The sequence below is a fragment of the Pleurodeles waltl genome, chromosome 3_1 (assembly GCF_031143425.1).
Source record: "Pleurodeles waltl isolate 20211129_DDA chromosome 3_1, aPleWal1.hap1.20221129, whole genome shotgun sequence".
Lineage (NCBI taxonomy): Eukaryota > Metazoa > Chordata > Amphibia > Caudata > Salamandridae > Pleurodeles > Pleurodeles waltl.
Window position 1 is genome coordinate 374,869,769 of NC_090440.1, and position 27,248 is coordinate 374,897,016.

At 44.8% G+C, this 27,248-nt stretch overlaps 1 protein-coding gene across 1 annotated transcript in view; it reads right to left on the minus strand.

Annotated features, from left to right (window-relative positions):
• HOMER2 (homer scaffold protein 2) overlaps window positions 1-27,248 on the minus strand; it is a 519,584-nt gene that overhangs the window by 353,916 nt on the left and 138,420 nt on the right. Inside the window, exon 2 of the mRNA XM_069222560.1 lies at window positions 10,752-10,908. Within this exon, the coding sequence (XP_069078661.1) occupies window positions 10,752-10,908 (157 nt within the window). The remainder of the gene's footprint in view (window positions 1-10,751; window positions 10,909-27,248) is intronic.

A 27,248-nucleotide genomic window follows, 5' to 3' on the forward strand; every position in this document is an offset into this window, starting at 1 on the left:
ACCTGTTTGACATCTCTCAATCAGGATTCCAAGCCAACCACAGCATGGAGACTGCATTCACCTCTGCTACAGACATCAGAACCCTCCTCAACCGTGGGGCGGCTGCTGTCCTGATCTTCATGGACCTCAGCAGCATTCAACACCGTATCCCCCCCCCCCCCCCCACACCCTCATCAACAGACTTCACAACATTGGCATAAACACCATCAAGTGGGTTGCCTCCTTCCTTACATGATGTACGCAGAGCATCCGGCTGTCTCTCCTCACCTCCAAACCCAAGAACATCAGATGCGGCGTACCCTGGGGCAGCTCCTTCGCAATGGCGGAGGATCATCACCCCAACCCTCCGGCCAAGCCAGGAGCTGAAAGATAAAACAGTGAAATATAATTTATCTTTCAGCTGCTGGCTCAGCCATCAGCAGGTGTAGGGAGGGATGGGGCCAGAAGAGGTGGGAAGAAATAAATGGAATCTGTGCACCAAGTGCGCATGTGTGTTTGGTTGGCTGTCTCAGGCCGGCCACGCACACTTCGGTTTCTCCAACCCGGCTGTGCAAAGGGGGCTCAGTGTCAGCAGTTCCCAAGTAGTGGGAAAGAGACAACATCTTAATGCATCGAGAGCTGTGGGTTAGCCAGAACGAGGCTTAGGGAGGGGAGGAAATGTAATTGCTTTTGTCTCATAGCCAGAAAACAGTGTGAGGTACCACATGTAAAGTGCCAATGGAAGAAACTCAGAGTATATTATACATGGTATTACATTCTTAACGATTGCATGGTGCAATTCAATCAAAAGAACTTGTGGCCTTGAGACCTGTACATTGGCAAGATGCATTTCGAAAATGCATATAGACTATCCTCATATCAGGCCCGCCACATTCCTGTACCGAATTATGTGCATGTTAATATTCAGTGCATAGCTTGCAAATTTAGGACTTGAGATTGGTACAGATCCAACTGAGATCCAACACAGGTAACATGGATGACATACTGCTTAAAGAGCGAGTGCGACTAATAAAATGGAAAGTGTACACTACGTAATAGTTTGTTCCCTGTAAAGGGAAGAACAGGTTTTGTCTTGCAGTTTGCCTGCAGAGTATAATTTTAAGAGCAAGCACAAATTGTGTAATGGATTAATTTTTATGGTCTTCTTTAATGTCTGTATGTCAGCTTAAGGTCTGATATAGAGTTTGGTGGATGGTCCATCAAAAACCTGATAGTTATCCCATCTGCTTTAACATTGGACAGGTGGGGGTAAATGTCACTCAACTCTAAATAAGGCCTTTCGTTGTAATGTAATCAAAGATTTTGCTAATTTGGCGGATGCTTGAGATAGATGTATTATTTCAGGACCAGCCATAGCTATCTTCATGAATGGCAGGACTATCCACTGCCTCGTCGCTTGCTTTCCTGGTCCCTTCTCCAGAGGTGCACTAATGAGGTCAATTAATTTAGGGGAAGTGTTTGGAAAACGTATTTCATTCAGGAGGTTGTCTGGGGGGCCCACCAGTCGGTTTGAGGCCTTGATACGGACATATAATGTATGGAAGCCTGCAATAATAGTATAATAAAAAAATAAAAAATAAAATATCCCCAATTTACTCATTACAGTGATGTTCTAATATCTCCATCTGTATTAAGAAAACGAGGTAGCTGCTCAACTGCAATTTATTACAGTGAAAATCTGCGTGTTATTTCTTATTTTAACCCATAGCTTTTTATTATTAATTTACATTAAAAATATATATTTTTTTTTTAAATAAAACAAAAAAATCTGCTTTTTTGTATATTTATATTTGCACACCTGAGTCTAGTTTTATGCTCATGTCTGCAAGCATAATCTTTCATATGAAGGAGAAGGAACAGTTTGTGGCAGGAGTGATGGTGTGACCATGTATTTTAAGGAATACAATACCGTATGGCACACGTTAAAAGGGTAATTGCAGGTGACCTTGGAGAAACATGACCTTATAAGAGGATCTCTGCCTTCGTCCTCGTTCCTATATGCAGTGAAAGAACTGCTCAGTGATTTGCATTATCCCTACGATGTATGGCAGGGGTACTTTATCTCATAAATTCTTATGTTTTAATCTCTTTTGTACTTCTGGTTCAGTATTTGCCTTCGAGGCGTGCCAGGGTTTCTATATGTACAATGCTAGTGAAAAACGTGCTCACTAGTACACACTTTGAGCTTTTGGGGTTTGTGACCTTTGAGTTTTCCAAGCACCAAGGTGCTGTCATTCTTCCGGAGTAGCATGGGGGCCAGTGAGCATATTGTCTGAAAACCACGTTTATACAATCAAAGCCAAAAGTTGAGAGCATTTGTTTCAGGTTGTAGGAGCCACTGCAGAGATCGCTTTCAAGCCAATGGAGATAAGTTGCTAAAAATGCTAAGGAAGAGGCAAGCACCTATGGCTGCAGTTAAAGTGCAGGCTTTATTTTATTACAAAGTGGTTGATATGGCAGTGAGATTGACACAGGTATGTGGCTCTGGTTCCAGTCTCTTGTGACTGCCAATAGCTTAAAATGTGTACAATAAACATCTGGTTAATGCATCTCACTGCCAGATGGGTTGGTAAGGCTGACATGGACAATAGTTTGAACAGGGAGATTCACAGGATATACCAACAGGTTGCTCTGGCCACAACATACATGTCTGTTTAACAATTCCAAATGTTCCGGTGATGTAATATGAAGGATATTGGTGCTCTTGTGTCATGCATGACATGGAGTTTCTCTGCTAGATGTAAACATCTAAAAACAGCATTAATTTGTGCATCAAAGCTCCTGCCAAGTGAGAGCAAACCGATATGTCCTGTGGAGGGTACCCCAGGACATATCAGGTGCCAGCCCTGGGGAGGGTGCGGTCCCAGAGACATCATTTGCTCCCTGAGGAGGGGCTCCATGGCCCCCCTACGAAGTGACGTAGCCCCGGGGAGGTGGTGGTCCCTGGAGTCAGTGATTGACTCCCTTCTTCAAAATCAGCCCCAGGGAGGTGGCGTCCCCATCTTAATTAACATGTTAAGCCCCCAGGAGGTGGCTACTGGACTGTGCGCTCCCCCGCACTCATTTACATATTAAGCCCCAGGGATGTGGCGCTCCCCGGGGCTGCATGGAACACCTGCTCTCATTATGAATAAATCCCCGGGGAGGTGGCGGTCCACAGGGCTGCAGGAGGCACAGCCCACCCACACTCATCATCATTTAAGACCTGGGAAGGTGGTGGTTCCATGAAATAAAAATGTCCTAGGAAGGGGCCCGTGCACATCCCCCCCCCCCTTCTTTATTTCAACATGCTCCTGGGACCTGTCCCCCCTGCCCTCCTCCCCCGGGGGCATCATTAAAACAAGCACTGGAGCCTGCGCTTTGATTTCATTTTTTTAATATTCGCAGAATCTGCAGTTCCACTGTGGCTCATGACGACATTTTTGTTTTTAAAAAAAAAAATGCTTTTTTGCCCCGGGGATCTGAGGGTCTCTGGCCCCTTTTCTTTATCTTTTTTGGGGGGGCTCTGCTGAAGCAGAGAGTCCCAAGACGGCTGCCAACACTTCCTGGTTGAAGTGTTAGCAGCCAATCAGAGCTATGCATTTCCCTGCGCGAGCTTGTTATTCGTGAATCCTTCGCACCTCTATATATCTATATTTCTCGAAAACTACTGAATGGATTTACACTAAACAACAAGCATTTGCAATGCAATGGATCACGCATTTGTTAGACTTGGAGCTATTAGCGTTGTAAAGTCCTAACCGGCCTTTTCTTGGCACATAAACTGAAAATTAAAAGTAAGACAGTTTTACATAAGTGAGCCAATTTAAAGCACCATGCCATAGGCATGAGGGTGAAGGAGCACACAAGGAAACAAAAGTTAGCTCGCAGTCAAAAGTATGGCAGCTATGCAATTATAAATGTAACAGGGTTGATGTCATGCAAATCGCTCAACTACTACCCAGTGAGATTGCACTGCGTAGCAAATAAAAAGAAAAAAGTAGTCCAGAAGCCATGAGGAAAACATGGAGCCTCGTATGTTTTCAGTCCTTTACTGATGCTGTCGAGGAGGGCTAAACACCAGAAAAGGCAGGACGTATACATGCCTTTCACAAATGAAATCAAGTGAATTTTAAAAGGCAAGCCCAAGAACCAACTAAACTGATAGGTGTGACATGGGCGTGGTTAAAAGCCCAGAGAGATTACAACAGGGGCTGGAGCACTTGTGCGCTCGACCCTAAAAACCACTCTTTCTGGACCAAGAGGTACCTTTCTGACAACTCTAGTGTAATTCCATCCATCGGTTCAGGCTGAGGTCATGTCTAAAATCCCTATGGGAATTATAATGGGAAATGCACTTTTTTTACCCCCCTTTTTCTCGGCCCCCGCTTGACAGATCACCCTAAAAACTGCTCATGCACAACAAGATTCTCGGGAACACTTTAACAATATTTCTTGAAGATTCATCAAACAGCTTTAAAGATATAGGCTAGTCAAAAAACGATTTTTCCAATGGAAACATGGTCCTAACTAGAACTAGCTATTGGCGACCACCAATAGGAGATATAGACACACACACTATATATATATATATATATATATATATATATATATATATATATATATATATATATATATATATACACACACACATATACATACACACACACACACACACATATATACACACACACATATATACACACACACATATATACACACACCTCCTAACTGACTCAAGGCAACTAACTTAATGCAAAATATACCTATATCTATAGATATGGATATATCTACAGGGAGTGCAGAATTATTAGGCAAGTTGTATTTTTGAGGATTAATTTTATTATTGAACAACAACCATGTTCTCAATGAACCCAAAAAACTCATTAATATCAAAGCTGAATATTTTTGGAAGTAGTTTTTAGTTTGTTTTTAGTTTTAGCTATGTTAGGGGGATATCTGTGTGTGCAGGTGACTATTACTGTGCATAATTATTAGGCAACTTAACAAAAAAAAATATATACCCATTTCAATTATTTATTATTACCAGTGAAACCAATATAACATCTCAACATTCACAAATATACATTTCTGACATTCAAAAACAAAACAAAAACAAATCAGTGACCAATATAGCCACCTTTCTTTGCAAGGACACTCAAAAGCCTGCCATCCATGGATTCTGTCAGTGTTTTGATCTGTTCACCATCAACATTGCGTGCAGCAGCAACCACAGCCTCCCAGACACTGTTCAGAGAGGTGTACTGTTTTCCCTCCTTGTAAATCTCACATTTGATGATGGACCACAGGTTCTCAATGGGGTTCAGATCAGGTGAACAAGGAGGCCATGTCATTAGATTTCCTTCTTTTATACCCTTTCTTGCCAGCCACGCTGTGGAGTACTTGGACGCGTGTGATGGAGCATTGTCCTGCATGAAAACCATGTTTTTCTTGAAGGATGCAGACTTCTTCCTGTACCACTGCTTGAAGAAGGTGTCTTCCAGGAACTGGCAGTAGGACTGGGAGTTGAGCTTGACTCCATCCTCAACCCGAAAAGGCCCCACAAGCTCATCTTTGATGATACCAGCCCAAACCAGTACTCCACCTCCACCTTGCTGGCGTCTGAGTCGGACTGGAGCTCTCTGCCCTTTACCAATCCAGCCACGGGCCCATCCATCTGGCCCATCAAGACTCACTCTCATTTCATCAGTCCATAAAACCTTAGAAAAATCAGTCTTGAGATATTTCTTGGCCCAGTCTTGACGTTTCAGCTTGTGTGTCTTGTTCAGTGGTGGTCGTCTTTCAGCCTTTCTTACCTTGGCCATGTCTCTGAATATTGCACACCTTGTGCTTTTGGGCACTCCAGTGATGTTGCAGATCTGAAATATGGCCAAACTGGTGGCAAGTGGCATCGTGGCAGCTGCACGCTTGACTTTTCTCAGTTCATGGGCAGTTATTTTGCGCCTTGGTTTTTCCACACGCTTCTTGCGACCCTGTTGACTATTTTGAATGAAACGCTTGATTGTTCGATGATCACGCTTCAGAAGCTTTGCAATTTTAAGAGTGCTGCATCCCTCTGCAAGATATCTCACTATTTTTGACTTTTCTGCGCCTGTCAAGTCCTTCTTTTGACCCATTTTGCCAAAGGAAAGGAAGTTGCCTAATAATTATGCACACCTGATATAGGGTGTTGATGTCATTAGACCACACCCCTTCTCATTACAGAGATGCACATCACCTAATATGCTTAATTGGTAGTAGGCTTTCGAGCCTATACAGCTTGGAGTAAGACAACATGCATAAAGAGGATGATGTGGTCAAAATACTCATTTGCCTAATAATTCTGCACTCCCTGTATAGATATATCTCCATTAAAAAAAAAAACTCACATATCCGCGGCTCAAATTAACTCATAATGCTAAAACTGTACTCATATTTCCCTATACTAATCCACCACTAATTCCTTTTGGGTTCCGGAGTAGCGTGCTACTCGCCAAAAAGCGCTTCGACACCTCATCAGGGGTAGTAAGCGCTATATAAAATACATATATCTCCCCAACCCCGAGTTTACATTTCTTTATGTATAGTTTTAAGATGTGCATTTTGAGATTAGTTTTATAGTTATCCAGAATGTCAAATGTTTTACTGCACAACAGAAGGCTTTGCAATACATATCATGAATCTCCTGCATTACATTACTTAATGCAATCATTGGCAAAGTCAAAAGAGTTGGCTGACAGATTTTGACTGTTGATTCTGGTTTTGTTTTGAAAAACTATATTGCTGGGTAAGCTACCATGCCCTTGTCAATTTAAAAATAAACGCTAAAAGCAAACTTTTTTTGCCTCAAAAGCACATGTTGCCACAGTAGTCTGACACTCGAGGGAGCTATTTTCTTTGTGATTGTGCTGCTTTTGATATGTCACAATGCCATCACTCACAGTGAAATTAACCAATTGCTGTGGTGGGCTGCATCACTGCATCATGCTGTACGATGTATAAGTCAAATAAAAGTGTTTATTACAGTAACAAAGCAATGGATGAAGAAGGCTGATGGAAAACCCCAGCAGTAAATATATTTAACATGTTTAACACAAGTTCCCTCCCAAACCATTTGTGATGCCACAGTGGGACCTTAATTTGGCCCTGACATTTCCCATGTGTGGTTTCTTTGGGCTAATGTACAGATGCTTGTTGCATCTTCTGACACTAAAGACTGTCTTCTTCATTGTTATCAATTCAGCTTGTCCCATGAGTGAGTGAGCTCCAAGCTCTCTGTGCAGCCAACCTACAAATTTTTCTCAGAAAATCTGGGGCCGAGAACCAAGGCAGCTTTTTTGCCAAGTCATGACTTTTTTCCACATTAGGCAATCCAACACTCCATCGTTCTTTACGCCACCTCACCCCTCGAGAGAGGAGAGACTACATAGGTTTCTACACTGATTACACCAAAGACCATCAGGTCAACAATCAGGCTTTTATGGGGTTCTTTTGGCCAAAGAAAGTTAAGGTGGTGCAGAAAAAGACGTTGCCAAGGTGGAAAGTCCTCTATATTAAGATCTGCTACACTCTGGCCAAGAAGCAACCTCCAGAAGGATTGAAAACTCATTCTACCAGGTCAAAACCTGCTACCACAGTGATGGCACACAGATGGTCTGTTCTTAACAGTTCTCAGGCTACGATAGGGGCATCTGTGCACACATTCACCAAGCACTACTGCCTTGACAACCGGACCCAACAGAAAGTGCATGTCGCCTGTTTGGTCTTGTATGACTTTTGGTATGAGCCAAGTCCACAGACCTTGGGAAGTACTGCTTTGCAATCTATTCTAAAAGGTGAGGAATCTACTGTTAGAAGTATCCATCAGAAGAATACACTACTTACCTTCGGTAACACTTTTTCTGATGGCTATTCCAACTGTAGATTTCTCAACGTCCTTCAACCTTCCTATAATGTGGGATGGTCTCCTATAATCTGAAATGGTTCCAAATTATATCTCTTCAATCTGGTGCCTCCAACTGTTTGGTGCGTCACGTCAGAGGGTAGGAAAGAGTCAAGCAAGAAACTGATGTTGGCATGTGTGGAGCTTGTATTCCATATAAGGCCACTCCATCACTTCAGAGTCTGATTAAAGCCAATATTGTGCTGCACTGTGCCAACTAGCGGCATGCAGAACTACTGCTAGGAAATCTTCCAGATCCAGTCTGGCATCTTGGGAATATTCTAAAGGTGAGGAATCTGCAGCTAGATAGAGTACCCACCAGAAACAAAGTTGCCAAAGGTAAGTAAGAAATTTTGTTTTTCTTTACTTTCCACAAGATAGGAAGCTGGATTGCACTTAATTTAGGTGTAACTACTGTGAACAAAATTAACCTTCAGCTGGCTCCCAGCATGTAAAATTGATGTAGAATTTTTTTGTTTCTTCAAAAGAGGACTGGCGAACAGTGTGTGTGGGTCTGCCTGACTGGTGGGCAGCAGTACTGACAGCACCAGCTGGATTGTATTGCAGTTGCAGTTATATAGTGCTTACTACCCTTGATGAAATGCTAAACCATTTTAGGGAGAGTAGCACACTTCTCCAGATCCCAAACATAATGGTTAAGCCAGTGATTTTTGCCTATTGGGTTTAGTCATGTGATCTCCGTAAACCATTCGGTACATTTATTCCAGTTTCTTTGTAACAGATTAAATTATTAGCAGTTAGAAGCGATCATTAGCAGGAGCTATGCAAATTCATGAAAATGGCTGGTCTGAAAGATACTGAGACCGAGTATTGTTACGTCGCAGAGAAATGGCTTTAAAGGAGAACTTACAAAGGTGTTCCTATAGTAGAGGAACCGCTGATACGAAAGGCAACAGGCTCTAACATCCCAAGTGTATGTTGTCCATCTTTGTGTAAGTGGCCTGCCTGGTACATGCACCTTGAATATGAGCGGACAATTGTAATGAAGGTCTCAGGGCTCCATTTAGACACCCCCGGCCTGTTCATATGCACAAGATGGTGGTGAGGTTGTTTTCCCAGATGGTGGAAGTGTTTTCTTGACATTCCTGAGCTGGAGGGAGGAGAATCAGACACTGAAGTGAGGGCAGAGGAGACGAGGCATGTTTAAAACTTAAAGTAGACATTTTCCTGCTAGGAGCTACAGATATGTCTTCCTGTACAACTGTGATTTGATAGCTGGGGGTGAAGGGGCGGTGGGGGAGAGGAAGGGAGAGAGGAGGTAGGTCTGCATTTCTAGTTGACAGGTGTGAAGTCTTTAGAAGCATATGGGGGGTGGTCAGCTTTGTGTGTCTTTTCTGCCCATTGTCATAGCACCTGTTGATAGCCAGGTGCAGTTCTCACACACCTCAGTACCTCTGCTGTGGGTGCTCCATGATAGAGATTACCCTGCTGTGAGGAGTGTCACTCTACGCAAAGGCTAAGTCTGTTGAACAGCCGCAACAGCACTGGTTCTATGTAGCTAAAAAAAAATCATGTTTTCACGTTCACATTCTCTTTCAAATATAAATGAAAACTATCTGAAGTCATTCTAACTGGATGAGCTCTGATGTCCTGTGATCACCAAGCAAAATGCTGGTTTGTTTTCTATGAGGCAGATGGTTGTAGAGTGACATGCAGTGCCTGGCCTGCTTTCCATAGCTCTCGCTGCGAATGCCAGGACATTAGGTAAAGGGAAGAACAAGCTGGACTATTTTTTAAAGGGGAAAAAAAAAAAATAGGTAATAGGTTGGATACCAAGAATATTACACACTGACAATGTGTGGAATATGATGCAGTAATACACAACGGACAATGGAACAATGAAAGGAAAGAGGAGTTCCTTGCAGGTTTATAGAGATGGTCATTGGAAGCATGCCTTCACCCAGGGTGGCAAGACTGCGCTCTACGTGCATTACGTTTTTACAGCTCAGAATACTCGATAGGCGAGACGAGATAACTATGGCACACATACTTTTAAGCACTCTAGAAATACACAGGAACAAACTAGTGAGGGAAAAAAAAAAAAAAACTGCCCAAATTTGGGGTCAGTCACACTGACCATAACAAATTATTTAAAAAGTTACTGTTGCATGTTAAATAGAAAAAAAAACAATTATGGTTTCTGCACAGAATGCATGAATTAGATAAAGGATTGATAGCGGTAAAAAAAAAAAAAAAAAAAAAAACCCTAGGATGAATGTTTGTACCCTAAAGATGTAAATTAATCCTTAACGCTTTGAAAGGCAAGCAATTTTCAGGTGGGGGGCGGGGGATACACCAAGTAGCCAACAGCATTTAGTGATTGTAGTACTCTGGGAGGCGCCAAAACCCACTCTGTATTATTTACCACATTGTGCAGAGGGGAGCGACTCCGGTCACAGTTGATGACAGTGTGATGCACGGTCTTGTGGAGCATAGCATGCTGAAAATCCAGTATTCAGACAGCTTCGTGTGCAGAGATACATGCATCTTTAAGATTTAGTTAACTTTTTTTCCCCGCAGTGGATCTCTCTACACATGCTTTACCCTTGCCCTCACCCAATAAAACCAGCACCTCCTTTCATAGATGCCTCGTGGTGAGGCTACCAAAGTCGGTCTCATCCCCCCCACCCCCCCCAAAAAAAGTCAATGGTGCTGTACCGTTACCCAAGGAACACAAGAGCCACAGAAAGTTTGCTTCTCTGGTAGACTTTTTTCATATCACATGTGCAAGAGATTGATCTAATTAATTTGAAACCCTGCGCATCACGCTGAACCAGCAGGTACAACTGATGTGTCTGCAGCACCCTACCTTGACTCCATCCACGCTGATAATCCGATAGCTATTTCTTGTGCTGTCATAGAAGTAGGAGACTGTAACAGCCTGCTTGCTTGCAGGAACCCAATTCTTCTTCGTGCTGGGGTCGATTTGGAAGACATGTGCTCTTGTGGTGAAGATGGGCTGTTCTCTGGAATAGTGGGAGAAGAGAAACAAGATGGTGTGGTTGAGAAACGTTTCAAAACACTGCACCTCTCTGCCATTTGTAATTTTAAACAATAGAACCCCTGCCCCACTTGCTGGAAGGCCTCAATGAGATTGGTGAGACAGACGCTTACATTATTACCCTCCGTCAGCATTCCTACACGTGTATGCGGGTCTATTCTGGGCAGCGTCACATGACGTTAAGCCACACAGAGCCAGTGACACTGGTCCCATCGCTTCTGGCAGCAGAAATGCAAACTCAGTTCTGCTGAAGCAGATGTTTTTAACAGAATTATTAATGATTAATAATGTATCCCGAGTTTTGAATATACATAGAAAATGAAATAACGTAGGAAAAATAATGCACAAATTTGAAAGTGTCCCCACGATGAGTGCCCGCCAATGTTCACGAAGTGTACTTATTAATGGCTCATTAATATGAGACATTGAGCATATGTTTGATTAATGTAGGAATAGGTCATATTTAGGGTTATGCATTATGTACTATCTCTATTAAGAGCCCTAACTTAGCAGAGGTCTTGGCCTAGTTGCACGGCCTCATGTCAAACTGCAGTTCTGAAGCTGCATTTCTTAATCTGCCTAGAGAATTAAACTGTGATTTTCCACCGTGCGGTCTTAATGTGCTTGTAGCTAAAAGTCTTCCTCATGAGAAGCACTTGCTAGAAGATGCTGTTCTTGCTAAATGTAACAATATAAGTGAAATGTGTTTAAGACTAACTTTCTCAGGACAAGACACTGACTAGAATATAAACTGCAACAATATTGTTACAAGACGAGCCGGATGGATGAGAACTGTACAAGATGAGCCAATCAATCATGGACATGTGAACCGTGTGCTAATAGAAATATAGATTTGATGTTTTCGTTTTATTGGACAAAGAATAAAACGTACGATCCCTTGAACAATAGGGACTCGGGAAGTAGTTTTAGGAAATCTAACTCAGCAGGACTGCACTGAGAAGAAGTTGCAACTGTGCATTTGCTTTTTGCCAAACGAATTTGCCCATTTACTATCTTGCCATAAGGCTAGTATTTTCTCGTGCGTCTTGAGAAGAGACGTACTTATTTTGATATTTAAAGACTTTGCCTTTTCTGAACTTTGCCTGAAGCTTTGCTGACAGAACTGATGTCCTGAGGACGAAGACTGTCACTGCTTGCTGATCCACAATGAGGATTAGGTATACAAATGAAATGTTTGTCATTTATGTTTGCTAGGTACCAACCGCAATAGTTTGCTAGAGCCATAGTTAGAGGTTTTCCAAATTTGTGTGACTAAATTATTTTGCATGAAGCCCAACATGCTGATGCTAATTTGGTGTTAGTTAAGGATCCTCACTAATGAAGTCTGTTGTATGGAGTAATTTTTGATGTATTCTTTGTTGAAACTAAATGTATGTGATATTGTTTGCACAGTTATTCTTGCTATTATTTTGCAGCGTAATCTTAGAATGTGTAGTAGCACAAGCCTTGATTAGATTGCATTTCTTTTGCCGCTTCGGACAGCCAGTGTTGTTTCTGTATGTTTATCATTTGATTTGGAGAATAACTTACGTGACATTAGCATTGTTAATATAGGGAAATAAATATTCTAACTTTAACACAAAGGTGTGGTTATTCATGACTGAAAGGTCATGCGTGTGAAAATTACTGACTCCTATTGATTATTTTTGATTGGTATTGATTATTGATCTGCAAGTATTGTAACTATGATGAGGACATCTTAAATGCGAGTCAAAAGGTTCATCGACTTATTCGCGTCACCTTGTAAGTTTACTTAAACGTCTGACGCGCTAACAGTTCTCAGGATGCTTCTGCAACTCGAAACCATCAAACATCAATACCATTTTCAACAAAGTGATCAGTCATTACAGTGAACTAACTTAGGCTTGCAGTTACTGACAGATCCAAATGCATGGGCGCTCTCCAGACTTCCACCCGCGAGTCACAGCCAGATTACTTTCAAACTCTGTCAAGAGGATACCTGGAGTTGCAATTTAGATAAGCTTACATTCAGTTCACGTCTGTTAACTGGGTACTACAGAGGGTTACCATGTTAGAGATCACAGTGATCTCCAAAAACAACTCAAAAAGAACTAGCACACTGCAGCTCAATTGGTAAAGACGTTTAACCCATTCACTTTTTTCATCATCAAAATATTTAGGTGTGGGAATAAAGGAGACGTTTCAAATGATATTTTGTGCACTAGGGTCGCATCATGAAGTGATCTCTGCAGCTTCTAATTTAAGACCGGGCCCGCTCACAAAGCATTTTAGACTAGCGCTATTTCAAGTCCTTGGTGGTAAGTTATGTGGTGCTTACTCCCAAACACCTTTTATCACTGCATTATGAAAACATGAATCAGGAGGTAGTATAAGACTTTTGTGAGACATTTTGCAGCGGTAGTTATGTGTCTGTCCTGTTTGTGCATATCATGGTCTTATGCTCTGTTAACTATGGCATCAAATGCTGCATCAAAAATTGTGGCAAACACTGGCTTAACTTCTCTATACCAAGGATCACTTTGTGAGAAGCAGTGCTTGAAATGGAAAATAGAACTGCAGGTACTCTGTGTCAGAGTACCTGCTTGCTTCTGTGAAGTGCCAGTACTCTCCAATTAGAAGGTACTACGTTTATCTTGAGAAGTGCATGTATGCTCCCTCTCAAAATAAAAAAAGTGCTGGTACTCCGTACCGGGCCATTTAAAACACTGATAAGTGTCTGCCAAAGTTACCCCAGCTATGAGAGAGAGAGATACTTGAAAGAACTTGAACCAATATCATAGTGGTGTTTACTGATGCATGCCAAACTCTGGAACTTTAATGGCTTAAGTTAGAGGTGGTTTGAGCATTTTAAAAAATAGTTGGGCTGGGGGGGGGTGGAGACATTTAGTGGTGGAACACCTCCCAATTTAACGATAAATAACTCCACAGATTACATCTCCGGTATGGGTGTATCTGGAGTCCTCATTAAGCAGTGGTTCCCAACCTTTTGACTTCGGTGGCCCCTGCTCAATCAATCAATCAATCAGTACATTTGTAGAGCGCACTACTCACCTGTGAGGGTCTCAAGGCACTAAGGGGGTGGGGGGGGTGCTCCATCATTAGTGTAACCTGAAGACCCCCACTGAATTACTGGAATCCGGGGACCCCCCACTGAGTTATTACTGAAAGTTGGGGACCCAATCTGCTAAGATTATTTAATTTTCCAAGCAGTCACGGACCCCCTGAGAAGGCTTTGTGGACCACTAGGGGGGCCCCAGTCCACAGGTTGAGAACCACTGGATTAGAGTGTTTAAATAGGTCATGTTTCATGTGTTTCTAAAGTACGACTGTCGCCCTAAAGCGGGGAACTGGCACTACAAATTCAGTTAATAAAAAGTCTGAACACAGGCTTAGAAAAGTCTAGTTTACTAACCCCAAAATGAACAGTAGTGAACAAGCAATGCTTTGCGAAGTTTCCTTCAAGTGATTTTTAACCACCTTAAGGGAAGTACGTAGAGAATTCCAATGTTTTACAGCCAACAGTCCAAACACTTCCATCCCAGAGTGCTTTTCTTTGCAAGATGGTACAACCACATTGTAAACGGAAGATGGACAAAGAAATCTGGTGACGATACATCTCTGGAAATTAATTCTAACAGTAAGAAAAATGAGCAAAACAGAGGCACCTAAACAAGACTTGTTTTTTTACTACTCCTAGCCAATGCAGATGATGATTTTAACCCCTTCAATGCGGGCGACGGCCACTGGCCGACGCCCGCACTACCTCCCTGGTGCGGGTCACGACCACTGGCCGACACCAGGGAGGGTGTTAATAAATCCTCGGGTGCGTCGCACCAGAGGATTTATTTATTTATTTTTCCTAGCCCCGGGAGACACGGAAGCTTCCGTGTCTCCCCCCCGCCCCTTTGTGACGTCAGCGCGTTACAAAGTTGTTTTCCCCATCGAGAAGCAGGAAGCAGCCTTGCGGCCGCTTCCTGCTTCGATGGGGAAAACGTCCTTCCCCACGTTCGGGAAGGCCTCGTAAGAAAGGGGAGTCTCTCCCCTTTCTTACGAGGCCTTCCTGAAAGTGTTTGCTGTGCTGCGATCGGGGGAAGGCCTCGTAAGAAAGGGGATCGGGGGCCAGGAAACACCACTAGACGCCAGGGATTTCACTTGGGGGATCGGCCCCCTCGGGAAAATGGGCCGCCCCCCCCCCCGGCCCTAAAAAGGTAGGTGCCCCCTGGGGGGGGCGCGATCAGGCCCCCCCCCCCCCCTTTGGGGGCAATATTATTTTTAGATGTTGTAAGGTTTCCCTGGGGGCCATTTTGGCCCCCAACGAACCATACAACAACTAAAAAAATAGATCTCTATATATATAGATATATCTATAGGTATATCTATATATATATAACTATATATATATATATATATATATATATATATATATATATATATATATAGTTAAAGATCTATATATATCAATCAAAAGATTTATAAAGCGCGCTACTCACCCGTGAGGGTCTCAAGGCGCTGGGGGGGGGGGGGGGGGGGAGGGAAAGGGGCTGGGAGATTCACTGTTCGAAAAGCCAGGTTTGAGGCCCTTCCTGAAAAGAAGTAGGTTTTGGGTCTTGCGAGGTGGGTTGGGAGGGCGTTCCAGGTTTGGGTGCAAGGTAGGAGAAGGATCTGCCCCCGGTGGTGGTGTGATTGATGCGGGGGGACAGAAGCGAGAGAGAGGTCAGCTGAGCGGAGGTTTCGTGTGGGGGTGTGGAAGGTGGACTCTCGTTGAGGTAGGCAGGGCCTGTGTTGTGGAGTGATGTGTGCGAGGATGAGGATCTTGAGGTGATCCTTTTGTCAATGGGGAGCCAGTGGAGGGATTTGAGGTGTGGAGAGATGTGTTCGTGTCGGGGGAGGTCGAGGAAGAGTCGTGCTGCTGAGTTCTGGATGCGTGTAGTTTGCGCTTGAGTTTTAGAGTGGTGCCTTCGTAAGGGCGTTTCCGTAATCAAGTCTGCTGCTGATGATGTGCGTGAGTGACAGTTTTTCTGGTCTCTGTGGGGATCCATTTGAATGTTTTTTTCAGTATACGGAGTGTGTTGAAGCATGAGGAGGTGAGAGCGTTGATTTGTTGGGTCATCGAGAGGGAGGAGTCTAGGATGATGCTGAGGTTGCGTGCGTGGTTGGCGGGGGTGGGTACAGGGCCTAGCGTGGTGGGCCACCATGAGGGGTCCCAGGTGTTTTTGTGTGGGCCAAAGAGGATTATTTCGGTTTTGCTTGAGTTGAGTTTCAGGTGGTTGGCTGTCATATTTATATCACTTTTGTCAATATGTGTGTGGTTTCCCTGGGGGGAAAAGGGTCAGACTTGTCTAGTGGCAGTTTTAGTGCCATAAAGAAGCGCAGAAGGTTTATATGCCTACTGCAAAGAGCAAATCTGTATTTTATGTAAATAGCTGAGTACATTAGTAAAGTCAGCCATTACCTGCGCTATAATACCAATGAAATGTATGTGCGGGGTGGAGGGCGGCTAGGAGAGATGAAGGGCACTTTTGCTGGGTGGTAATGAGGGAATCCGAGGAGGAGGGAGTGGGAGCACCAATAATGATTGTTGGACTGGGCGCAGGAGGTGCTAAAGACTGTGACGAATGGTATGTGACAAGGTGTTTTTTGAGTGTCTTGAAAGAACGTGCTGATTGAGGGAAGCAGCGCAGGTAAGGTGGCCTCTACTGTTGCACGTATCTCACACACACCATTCATTTTGTGACTGTCTACGTAGGCTAGTGTTTAGAGCAACAGTTTAGCCAATAGCAGAGATGGCATCTTGATGGATGACTGCTGCCTGCACTCGTGTTATAGAGGACCGCTCTGACATAGGATCAGAGACTGAGACAGCATCTGAGGGATAGGACAATGGCGCAGACTCTGGGAGTGATTTTTCAGTCAGTGGAGTCCCATTCGATAACTCCTCTTCCAGTACATTATAAGGGAGGTGATGAGGACAGTCCTGCTGTCCCTTCGCAAGCTGTTTGTGCAACTTGGTTAGCCCAACCCAGAGAGCAGGTGAATGTGGCGGCAGGAGGGGGGGGGGGGGGGGAAGAGAGAGAGAGAGAGAGAGAGAGAGGGGGGGGGGGGAAGAGAGAGAGAGAGAGAGAGAGAGAGAGAGAGAGAGAGAGAGAGGGGGGAAGAGAGAGAGAGAGAGAGAGAGAGGAGAGAGAGGAGAGAGAGAGAGAGAGAGAGAGAGAGAGAGAGAGAGAGAGAGAGAGAGAGAGGGGGGGGAAGAGAGAGAGAGAGAGAGAGAGAGAGAGAGAGAGAGAGGGGGGGGGGAGAGAGAGAGAGAGCTCTCTCTCTCTCGGGAGCTCCCCAATTTAGTTCAGCCCCAAATTCCACCACCCAAATCGTATTGTGGAGACATCAAAATTATCTATGGCAAAACAAACTGGTTTTGTAAGGCAGGCACCTGTGTTTTTGGTCCTGGGTTCGGCGGCCATATAGAGAAACACACTAAACCCAAAAATTTCTGGAAACTAGACATTCAGGGGAGTCCACAGAGGTGTGACTTGTGTGGATTCCCCAAAGTTTTCTTACCCAGAATACCCTGCAAAGCTGAAATGTTGAATACAAACTATTTTTCCTCACATTTCGGTCACACAAACTACAGGAATATGCTGGGATCCACAAAATTCCTACCACCCAGTGACTCCTCACCTGTCCTGATAAAAACACTACCCCACTTGAGTGCCTACACCTAGTGCCTGCGTCAGGAATGGATCACCCCAGGGTCAACAGCTGCCTCATGTAAGGACAACATTGATCGCTGTGTGATCTATTCCCGTCGCGGGGCACCAGGCCTACCCACACAAGTGAGGTATCATTTTTATCGAGACACTTGGGGGAACGCTGGGTGGAAGGAAATTTGTGGCTCCTCTCAGATTCCAGAACTTTCTGTCACCGAAATGTGAGGAAAACTTGTTTTTTTTTAGCCACTTTTTGAGGTTTGCAAAGGATTCTGGGTAACAGAACCTGGTCAGAGCCCCACAAGTCACCCCATCTTGATTCCCCTAGGTCTCTAGTTTTCAAAAATGCATAGGGTTGGTAGGTTTTCCTAGGTGCCGGCTGAGCTAGAGGCCAAAACCAAAATCCACAGCTAGGCACTTTGCAAAAAACAGCTCTGTTTTCTGTAAAAAAATGTGATGGTGTCCACGTGGTGTTTTGGGGCATTTCTGTCGCGGGCGCTAGCCTACCCACACAAGTGAGGTATAATTTTTATCGGGAGACTTGGGGGAACATAGAATAGCAAAACAAGTGTTATTGCCCCTTATCTTTCTCTACATTTTTTCCTTCCAAATATAAGAGAGTGTGTAAAAAAGACGTCTATTTGAGAAATGCCCTGCAATTCACATGCTAGTATGGGCACCCCGGAATTCAGAGATGTGCAAATAACCACTGCTCCTCAAAACCTTATCTTGAGCCCATTTTGGAAATGCAAAGGTTTTCTTGGTACCTATTTTTCACTCTTCATATTTCAGCAAATGAATTGCTGTATACCCAGAATAGAACGAAAACCAAATGCAGGGTGAAGCTCATTTATTGGCTCTGGGAACCTAGGGTTCTTGATGAACCTACAAGCCCTTTATATCCCCGCAACCAGAAGAGTCCAGCAGACAAAACGGTATATTGCTTTCAGAAATCTGACATCGCAGGAAAAAGTTACAGAGTAAAGCAAAGAAAAATGGCTGTTTTCAGCTCAATTTCAATATGTTTTTATTTCATCTGTTATTTTCTGTAGGAAAACCTTGTAGGATCTACACAAATGCAAATCCAGCATTGGTTTCACACCCATTCCTGTCACTAACTGAAGGAGGCTGAAAGCACCAAAAATAGTAAAAATGGGGTATGTCCCAGTAAAATGCCAAATTTGTGTTGAAAAATGTGTTTTTCTGATTCAAGTCTGCCCGTTCCTGAAAGGTGGGAAGATAGTGATTTCAGCACCAGAAACCCTTTGTTGATGGCATTTTCAGGGAAAAAACCACAAGCCTTCTTCGGCAGCCCTTTTTTCCCATTTCTTTGGAAAAAACGAAATTTTCACTGTATTTTGGCTATTTTCTTGGTCTCCTCCAGGGGAAAACCACAAACTCTGGGTACCATTAGAATCCCTAGGATGTTGGAAAAAAGGACGCAAATTTGGCGTGGATAGCTTATGTGGACAAAAAGTTATGAAGGCCTAAGCGCGAACTACCCCAAATAGCCAAAAAAGGGCTCAGCACTGGGGGGGGAAAGGCCCAGCAGCTAAGAGGTTAAGAAGTGAAGTGGCATGCATGCGTGTGTCAGCCTAGACCAAAGTTAATTTAGAGACCGTGCCCTGTGGCAATTGATATGAAAGCAGGTCTTTTGGGGCTCCCACATAAAGGATCTTGTAGTAGTCAAGTTCCAGCTTAATCAGTGCTTGTAGAGCCAGAGACTTAATCAGAAAGATATTTTCTTCAACAAAACAAGTAGCAATGGTCTTATCACCTTGAGTAGTCAAGGTAAGCCGATCATCCAAGTAGACATCAAGATTTCTTACTGAGGTCTTTGGTACTTGTGGGGCACCCAGATCCAAATGCCACACAACTTTTAGGCGAGATGGTGTTTGAGTGACCCAGTATTACCACTTCAGTTTTGTCTGTATTAAATATTAGGGTGTTACAATCCACCCATTTGGTCATTGCAGATAACATTTTCTAAACTATGCTTGTTTAGTGACCATGGGGCCTTGATCTTGATGGTAAAAAAAGTATAATTGACGCACAAAGAAATGGCGAAAGAAACTAATAGGATGAGACAGAAGAGCATGATAAATGTTAAACCATGTGGGGCTCAAAAAATTACTTTTGAGTACTACTCCTTGTTTGTTTATCTTTATTCAGTTCAAATAATACAAACCATGAAACATACATTAAAACAATCAATAACATTTCATACAGTTCCCATTAAACTGCGTGTGCCTACTGCTCCAACAAGAAAAAAAAGCAACAGAATCACAAGTATAGACATCTGGTAAAAGCTGTAAGTATAAAAGTGTGGGTCTAACTTGTTTAAAATTCAATTCCTTAAGCAGATGGCAAATAAAATTGTTTCTTAAAATGCTATACATGGGGCAAAACATATTAAAGTGCAATGCGTCTTGGTAGGAAACTTTATCCAAGGGCCAATATTAGATTCCTTTTCCCAACCCTCCGGCATTCAAAGCAGGTGGTGAACAAGTTTCATCCTAAACCGTGTAAATAAGTACAGCTGGTGACTAAGCACTGCGTAGAAAAGATATGGCTCAATTGATGGAGTAGCTTTTAACATGATAAATTGTCTGAGCAGACATTTTGCCATCGCCCCTGCTACTCTTCAATGATTTCCAAAGATAAAAGGCATTTTTAGTCCAGTCAACGTCTGCCCTGGTAATATGGCAGGGTTGAAGAAATCACTTAGGCCTGCCTAGTAACCTAAAGAACAAGTTACTTACCTTCCACAATGAATTATCTGGTAGAGACATATTCTAGTTGCAGATACCTTACCTTAGAATTTTCCCAGGCGTCAGACTGGATCCAGCGACTTCTTCGAACACCCTTGCACGCTGTTAGGTGGCGTCAGTCGACTCTGCATCCATCGTTGGCATCGTAGTCGCCATGAGGACATCGGGTCGAATATAGGCAACATCAGTTTCTTTTCACAACTTCCTACGCCAAAGCACAGAGCTATGAAAAACACTGAAGTGGTGCGCCAGAGATAAGGACCAAGTAGTAGGCTCTGCTAACTGAGGCCAGAGCGTCGACGCTCTTCCAGCATCGCATATTCCTGAGCAACTGGGTGAAGCCGGAGAATGTCTGGCCTTCTTCGACAACTTTTTTCTTACCCAAATGTCCCAATGACTTTGAGGACGACGAGTGGTGGTGACACCGCGGTCGGTCTGGAGACCGGGAACGATGCAGTTGAGTGCCGGGCCACCATGAGCTTTAGGGACGCTCCCTCAAAGCCTTCGGGTGCATGGCCTGGCACTCGGAGAACGACTTCGGGTCTTGGTCATGCTCCAGACACCAAAACCAAACCCGATGTGGATCCAACACTGACATTTGGTGAAAATCCCCGCAAGGCCTGAACCTGGTCTTCGGGGACATCCTTAGATGAGCCAACAGTCACCACACAATTTGACAAAAGTGTTGAGCCTGGTCAAAAAGTGACCAGAGTAGCTCTTCTCCGGATCAGCACGGAAAGAAAAGAACTGATGTCACAGCGCAGAGGCGGCGCCTATATTTGAACCAGACGTCATCACGGCAATCACGATGCCAACGACCGATGCCACCCAATGGTGCACAAGGGTATTGCTCGAAGAAGTCTCTGGATCCAGTCTGATGACTGGGGAAATTCTAAGGTAAGGAATCTGCAACTAGACCAGCAGCTATAACGCATCTTAAATAAAGCTCATACCCACCTCTTCATGCACCATAACTAAGGAAACACTCAGTGTTAAGGATAACCATCTTTTTAATAATTTTCTTTCGTCTATCTGAAGTACAGGAGCACAGCCAAGGCCCCAAATGCCACAGCCATAATAAACCATCAAAATACACTGTAAATTCATAGCAACAATGGATCTATGTACCAGCCATCTAGCAAAATGAAATAAACAACTGATGGTCCTACCAAACAAAATAATCTTTTCTGCTTCAATAATCGGGACCAGCTAAGCGAGGAACCAAATAACTAACCCATGTAGGAAAAATACTGCACTCTGTTGATATGATGGCTCTTACCAGAGAACATCCTGCATTTGGTGCTCTTCGTACCAATTAACATGCAATGTAATTTTTGTAACATTTTTGTTCAAGTCCAAGTGAAATAAGCACAGTATTATCTTCATACAGCAGAGCTTCTAAAGATTCCTTGCCATCACTGGGCAGATCTATCCCGCTTAACCAATTTGAGGTCTAGATGATTAATAAACAAGGTGATCAAAAAGGATCTCAAATACATAATTGACTAACATTTCTTTTCAATCTAAAAGGCTGCGAACATTCCCAACTCTCATCATACCAAACTAATTCATTTAAATTAGGATGTAAATGTATTAGCAACCAAATAATGTCTTGCTCGATCCCCATGGAACCCCGGACATCCCAGAGCTTTTCTTTATTAACTCTGTTGAACGCTTAACTGAGATCCATAAAGGTCAAGTGAACTGAGGTATTTTTTGCTATATTATATTTTGAGATGATCATATATAGATTTAGCAAAACACAAATGATGGACAGAATGCGGAACCAATCAAACATTCACCCCCAGTCACAGATCTGGGTGTAATCCATGGTTCTTTTGCTCACCATGCCACCCCACTTTAGACCCAGCCATATGTAAATCAGTCTTGACCCTGTTCCTCATAGGAACAGTCAAATCCGAACTGCCAGGCCAGGTCCTCCCTGGACCGGAAACAAGCATCCTAGGACCGGTTTCAGGGTTTCACCCTTCATCAGCCAGGCTAGCTTGAATCCACTGATGGATTAAACCCAGATCTGTGACTGGGGGTGAATGTTTGATTTGCTCTGCATTCCGTCCATCATCTGTTGTTTTTGCATTTGTTGCCCCAAGTGGGAAGGGTATGCCCAGACGTGGGTCCCGTGCTTGCTATGCCACCAGATTAAAGCTAGCCTGGCTGATGAAGGGTGATACCCTGAAACCAGTCCCAGGATGCTTGTTTCTGGTCCAGGGAAGAACTGGCCTGGCAGTTCGGGCTGGACTGTTTCCATGGAGAACAGGGTCAAGACTGATTTGCATATTGCTGGGTCCAAACTGGAATGGCATGGTGTAGGAGGCTGGACTGGCTTGTAGTGAGTACCAAGGGGTACTTACACCTTGCACCAGGCCCAGTTATCCCTTATCAGTGTATAGGGTGTCTAGCAGCTTAGGCTGATAGATAATGGTAGCTTAGCAGAGCAGCTTAGGCTGAACTAGGAGACGAGTGAAGCTCCTACAGTACCACTAGTGTCATATGCACAATATCATAAGAAAACAATACACAGATATACTGAAAATAAAAGGTACTTTATTTTTATGACAATATGCCAAAAGTATCTCAGTGAGTACCCTCAGTATGAGGATAGCAAATATACACAAGATATATGTACACAATACCAAAAATATGCAGGATAGTATTAGAAAACAGTGCAAACAATGTATAGTTACAATAGGATGCAATGGGGACACATAGGGATAGGGGCAACACAAACCATATACTCCAAAAGTTGAATGCGAACCACAAATGGACCCCAAACCTATGTGACCTTGTAGAGGGTCGCTGGGACTGTAAGAAAACAGTTAGGGTTAGAAAAATAGCCCACCCCAAGACCCTGAAAAGTGAGTGCAAAGTGCACTAAAGTTCCCCAAAGGACATAGAAGTCGTGATAGGGGAATTCTGCAGGAAAGACACAAATCAGCAATGCAACAACGATGGATTTCCAAACGAGGGTACCTGTGGAACAAGGGGACCAAGTCCAAAAGTCACAAGCAAGTCGGAGGTGGGCAGATGCCCAGGAAATGCCAGCTGTGGGTGCAAAGAAGCTGCCACTGGACAGTAGAAGCTGAAGATTCTGCAGGAACGACAAGGGCTAGGAACTTCCCCTTTGGAGGACAGATCCCTCACGCCGTGGAGAGTCGTGCAGAAGTGTTTTCCTGAAGAAAGACCGCAAACAAGCCTTGCTAGCTGCAAGTCGTGCGGTTAGGGTTTTTGGATGCTGCTGTGGCCCAGGAAGGACCAGTATGTTGCCAATTGCGTCTGGGGACAGAGGGGGCGTCGAGCAAGACGAGGAGCCCTCTCAGAAGCAGGCAGCTCCCGCAGAAGTGCCGGAACAGGCACTACGAAGTGGAGTGAAACGGTGCTCACCCGAAGTTGCACAAAGGAGTCCCACGCCGCCGGAGGACAACTTAGGAGGTCGTGCAATGCAGGTTAGAGTGCCGTGGACCCAGGCTGGACTGTGCACAAAGGATTTCCGCCGGAAGTGCACGGAGGCCGGAGTAGCTGCAAAAGTCGCGGTTCCCAGCAATGCAGTCTGGCGTGGGGAAGCAAGGACTTACCTCCACCAAACTTGGACTGAAGAGTCACTGGACTGTGGGAGTCACTTGGACAGAGTTGCTGGATTCAAGGGACCTCGCTCGTCGTGCTGAGAGGAGACCCAGGGTACCGGTGATGCAGTTCTTTGGTGCCTGCGGTTGCAGGGGGACGATTCCGTCGACCCACGGGAGATTTCTTCGGAGCTTCTAGTGCAGAGAGGAGGCAGACTACCCCCACAGCATGCACCACCAGGAAAGCAGTCGAGAAGGCGGCAGGATCAGCGTTAGAGTTGCAGTAGTCGTCTTTGCTACTTTGTTGCAGTTTTGCAGGCTTCCAGCGCGGTCAGCAGTCGATTCCTTGGCAGAAGGTGAAAAGAGAGATGCAGAGGAACTCGGATGAGCTCTTGCATTCGTTATCTAAGGAATTCCCCAAAGCAGAGACCCTAAATAGCCTGAAAAGAGGGTTTGGCTACTTAGGAGAGAAGATAGGCTAGCAACACCTGAAGGAGCCTATCAGAAGGAGTCTCTGACGTCCCCTGCTGGCCCTGGCCACTCAGAGCAGTCCAGTGTGCCAGCAGCACCTCTGTTTCCAAGATGGCAGAGGTCTGGAGCACACTGGAGGAGCTCTGGGCAACCCCCAGGGGAGGTGCAGGTCAGGGGAGTGGTCCCTCCCCTTTTCTTTGTCCAGTTTCGCGCCAGAGCAGGGCTGAGGGGTCCCTGAACCGGTGTAGACTGGCTTATGCAGAAATGGGCACCATGTGTGCCCATGAAAGCATTTCCAGAGGCTGGGGGAGGCTACTCCTCCCCTGCCTTCACACCATTTTCCAAAGGGAGAGGGTGTAACACCCTCTCTCTGAGGAAGTCCTTTGTTCTGCCATCCTGGGCCAAGCCTGGCTGGACCCCAGGAGGGCAGAAACCTGTCTGAGGGGTTGGCAGCAGCAGCAGCTGCAGTGAAACCACGGGAAAGGCAGTTTGGCAGTACCAGGGTCTGTGCTATAGACCCGTGGGATCATGGGATTGTGCCAACTATGCCAGGATGGTATAGAGGGGGCAATTCCATGATCATAGACATGTTACATGGCCATATTCGGAGTTACCATTGCGAAGCTACACATAGGTGGTGACCTATATGTAGTGCACGCGTGTAATGGTGTCCCCGCACTCACAAAGTCCGGGGAATTGGCCCTGGACAATGTGGGGGCACCTTGGCTAGTGCCAGGGTGCCCACACACTAAGTAACTTTGCACCCAACCTTTACCAGGTAAAGGTTAGACATATAGGTGACTTATAAGTTACTTAAGTGCAGTGTAAAATGGCTGTGAAATAACGTGGATGTTATTTCACTCAGGCTGCAGTGGCAGGCCTGTGTAAGAATTGTCAGAGCTCCCTATGGGTGGCAAAAGAAATGCTGCAGCCCATAGGGATCTCCTGGAACCCCAATACCCTGGGTACCTTAGTACCATATACTAGGGAATTATAAGGGTGTTCCAGTATGCCAATGTAAATTGGTGAAATTGGTCACTAGCCTGTTAGTGACAATTTGTACAGAGAGAGCATAACCACTGAGGTTCTGGTTAGCAGAGCCTCAGTGAGACAGTTAGGCATCACACAGGGAACACATACATATAGGTCACAAACTTATGAGAACTGGGGTCCTGGCTAGCAGGGTCCCAGTGACACAAACATACTGAAAACATAGGGTTTTCACTATGAGCACTGGGTCCTGGCTAGCAGGATACCAGTGAGACAGTGAAAACACCCTGACATACACTCACAAACAGGCCAAAAGTGGGGGTAACAAGGCTAGAAAGAGGCTACTTTCTCACACATGGCAAGCAAAAATACTGATGGATTAAACCCAGATCTGTGACTGGGGGTGAATGTTTGATTTGCTCTGCATTCCGTCCATCATCTGTTTTTGCATATATAGATGCAGACAATGGTTGTTTGTCCCAAGGCCCTAAAACCATACGGTGTGTCAGACAATACATTTTGTTCTTTAGCTTAAGTATGTAGACAATTTAAAATTGTCACCTCCAAATCAACCAGCGAAATAGGCCAGTAACTGCCTGGGTCCTCCCTGCAACCATCTAGAACACTTGCACAATCACCGAGCATGACCAGGAATCTTGCAGCCCATTAAGATGCAACTTGACCTAAGGGGCCCACAGGTCAACATTAGATTTGAACAGATCACGTGTTGTGGAGGGAAGATGATCGTGCAGTTGTGAGCTCTTCTTCCCCACCCGCTCTTGCTGCTGCCTTTGACCGCTGCTACAGTTGCCCAGCCGGACTGGTTATCTTGTATGCCCATCCGAATCTCAGAGCTACCTGGGGGGCCGTATGTGCTGCAGCTATGCGGGTGGAGAAGTGTGGGCTCACAAAGCTGCTCTGGAAAATCCAGCATGTTGCCATCCCCTCTCCACTTACCTACCTTGGGCCTAGCATTGTGGCACTATAATGCTGCTGTGCTCAAATGCATCTCACAGTGGCTGTGGGGCTTGTAATGTACCTAAAACCTGCAGTGATCTCAGTCCCAAGGAGGCAGATGTGAAGGGGTCCGGCCTCCGATGGACAGTCGCACTCCAAGGCTCAGGCACCTGATCCAGAAGTTGACAGAGTTGGGTGCAGCAGCTGTTTTGCTCCACATGCATGCTGGGGAGCTACTGGCTTTAGGAGAGGAGCCTTCCTGGGAGAAATCTTAATGGCTGCAGTCCCAGATGGCAAAATCAATTGCTGCATGACTATCCCAGCACCGGTGGGCAACACTGTAGCTGGAACTCTGGAATCTTCAACTTTGCTACATTCTAGCAATATCCAGCATGCTACATCCGAAGTCTCTTTCCAGGAGCCCCCTGGAGCTGCAGTCAGCAGAATGCTCTGGTGCTGTTCGAACATCTGGGAGTACATTGGGGTCCATCTTACAGAATAACACAGGGATGAACTGTGGGCTGATTAAGGGCTCTGAACTTGAGGGCCTTCCCCCTCACCTACTCAAACATGCAGTACACATTGCATCCCTATCGCCAGCGTCCCCAGCTAAGAAAGACAGGCAGACGCCGCTGCGCAGTCAAGGTAATGCTAAGAAATCTAAGTCAGCTCAAAAGGGCCCCCAACCTGGTAAGCCTACGCCCTTGCGGTCAAGGAGCAGAGCAGCAAGCAGTGGCACTACATGTAGCCTGCTGTGGGACTGGGTCATGTCGAATAGAGGTGAAAACGCTAATTTCTCGACTATCCATCGCTCAGATGAAGTATCAG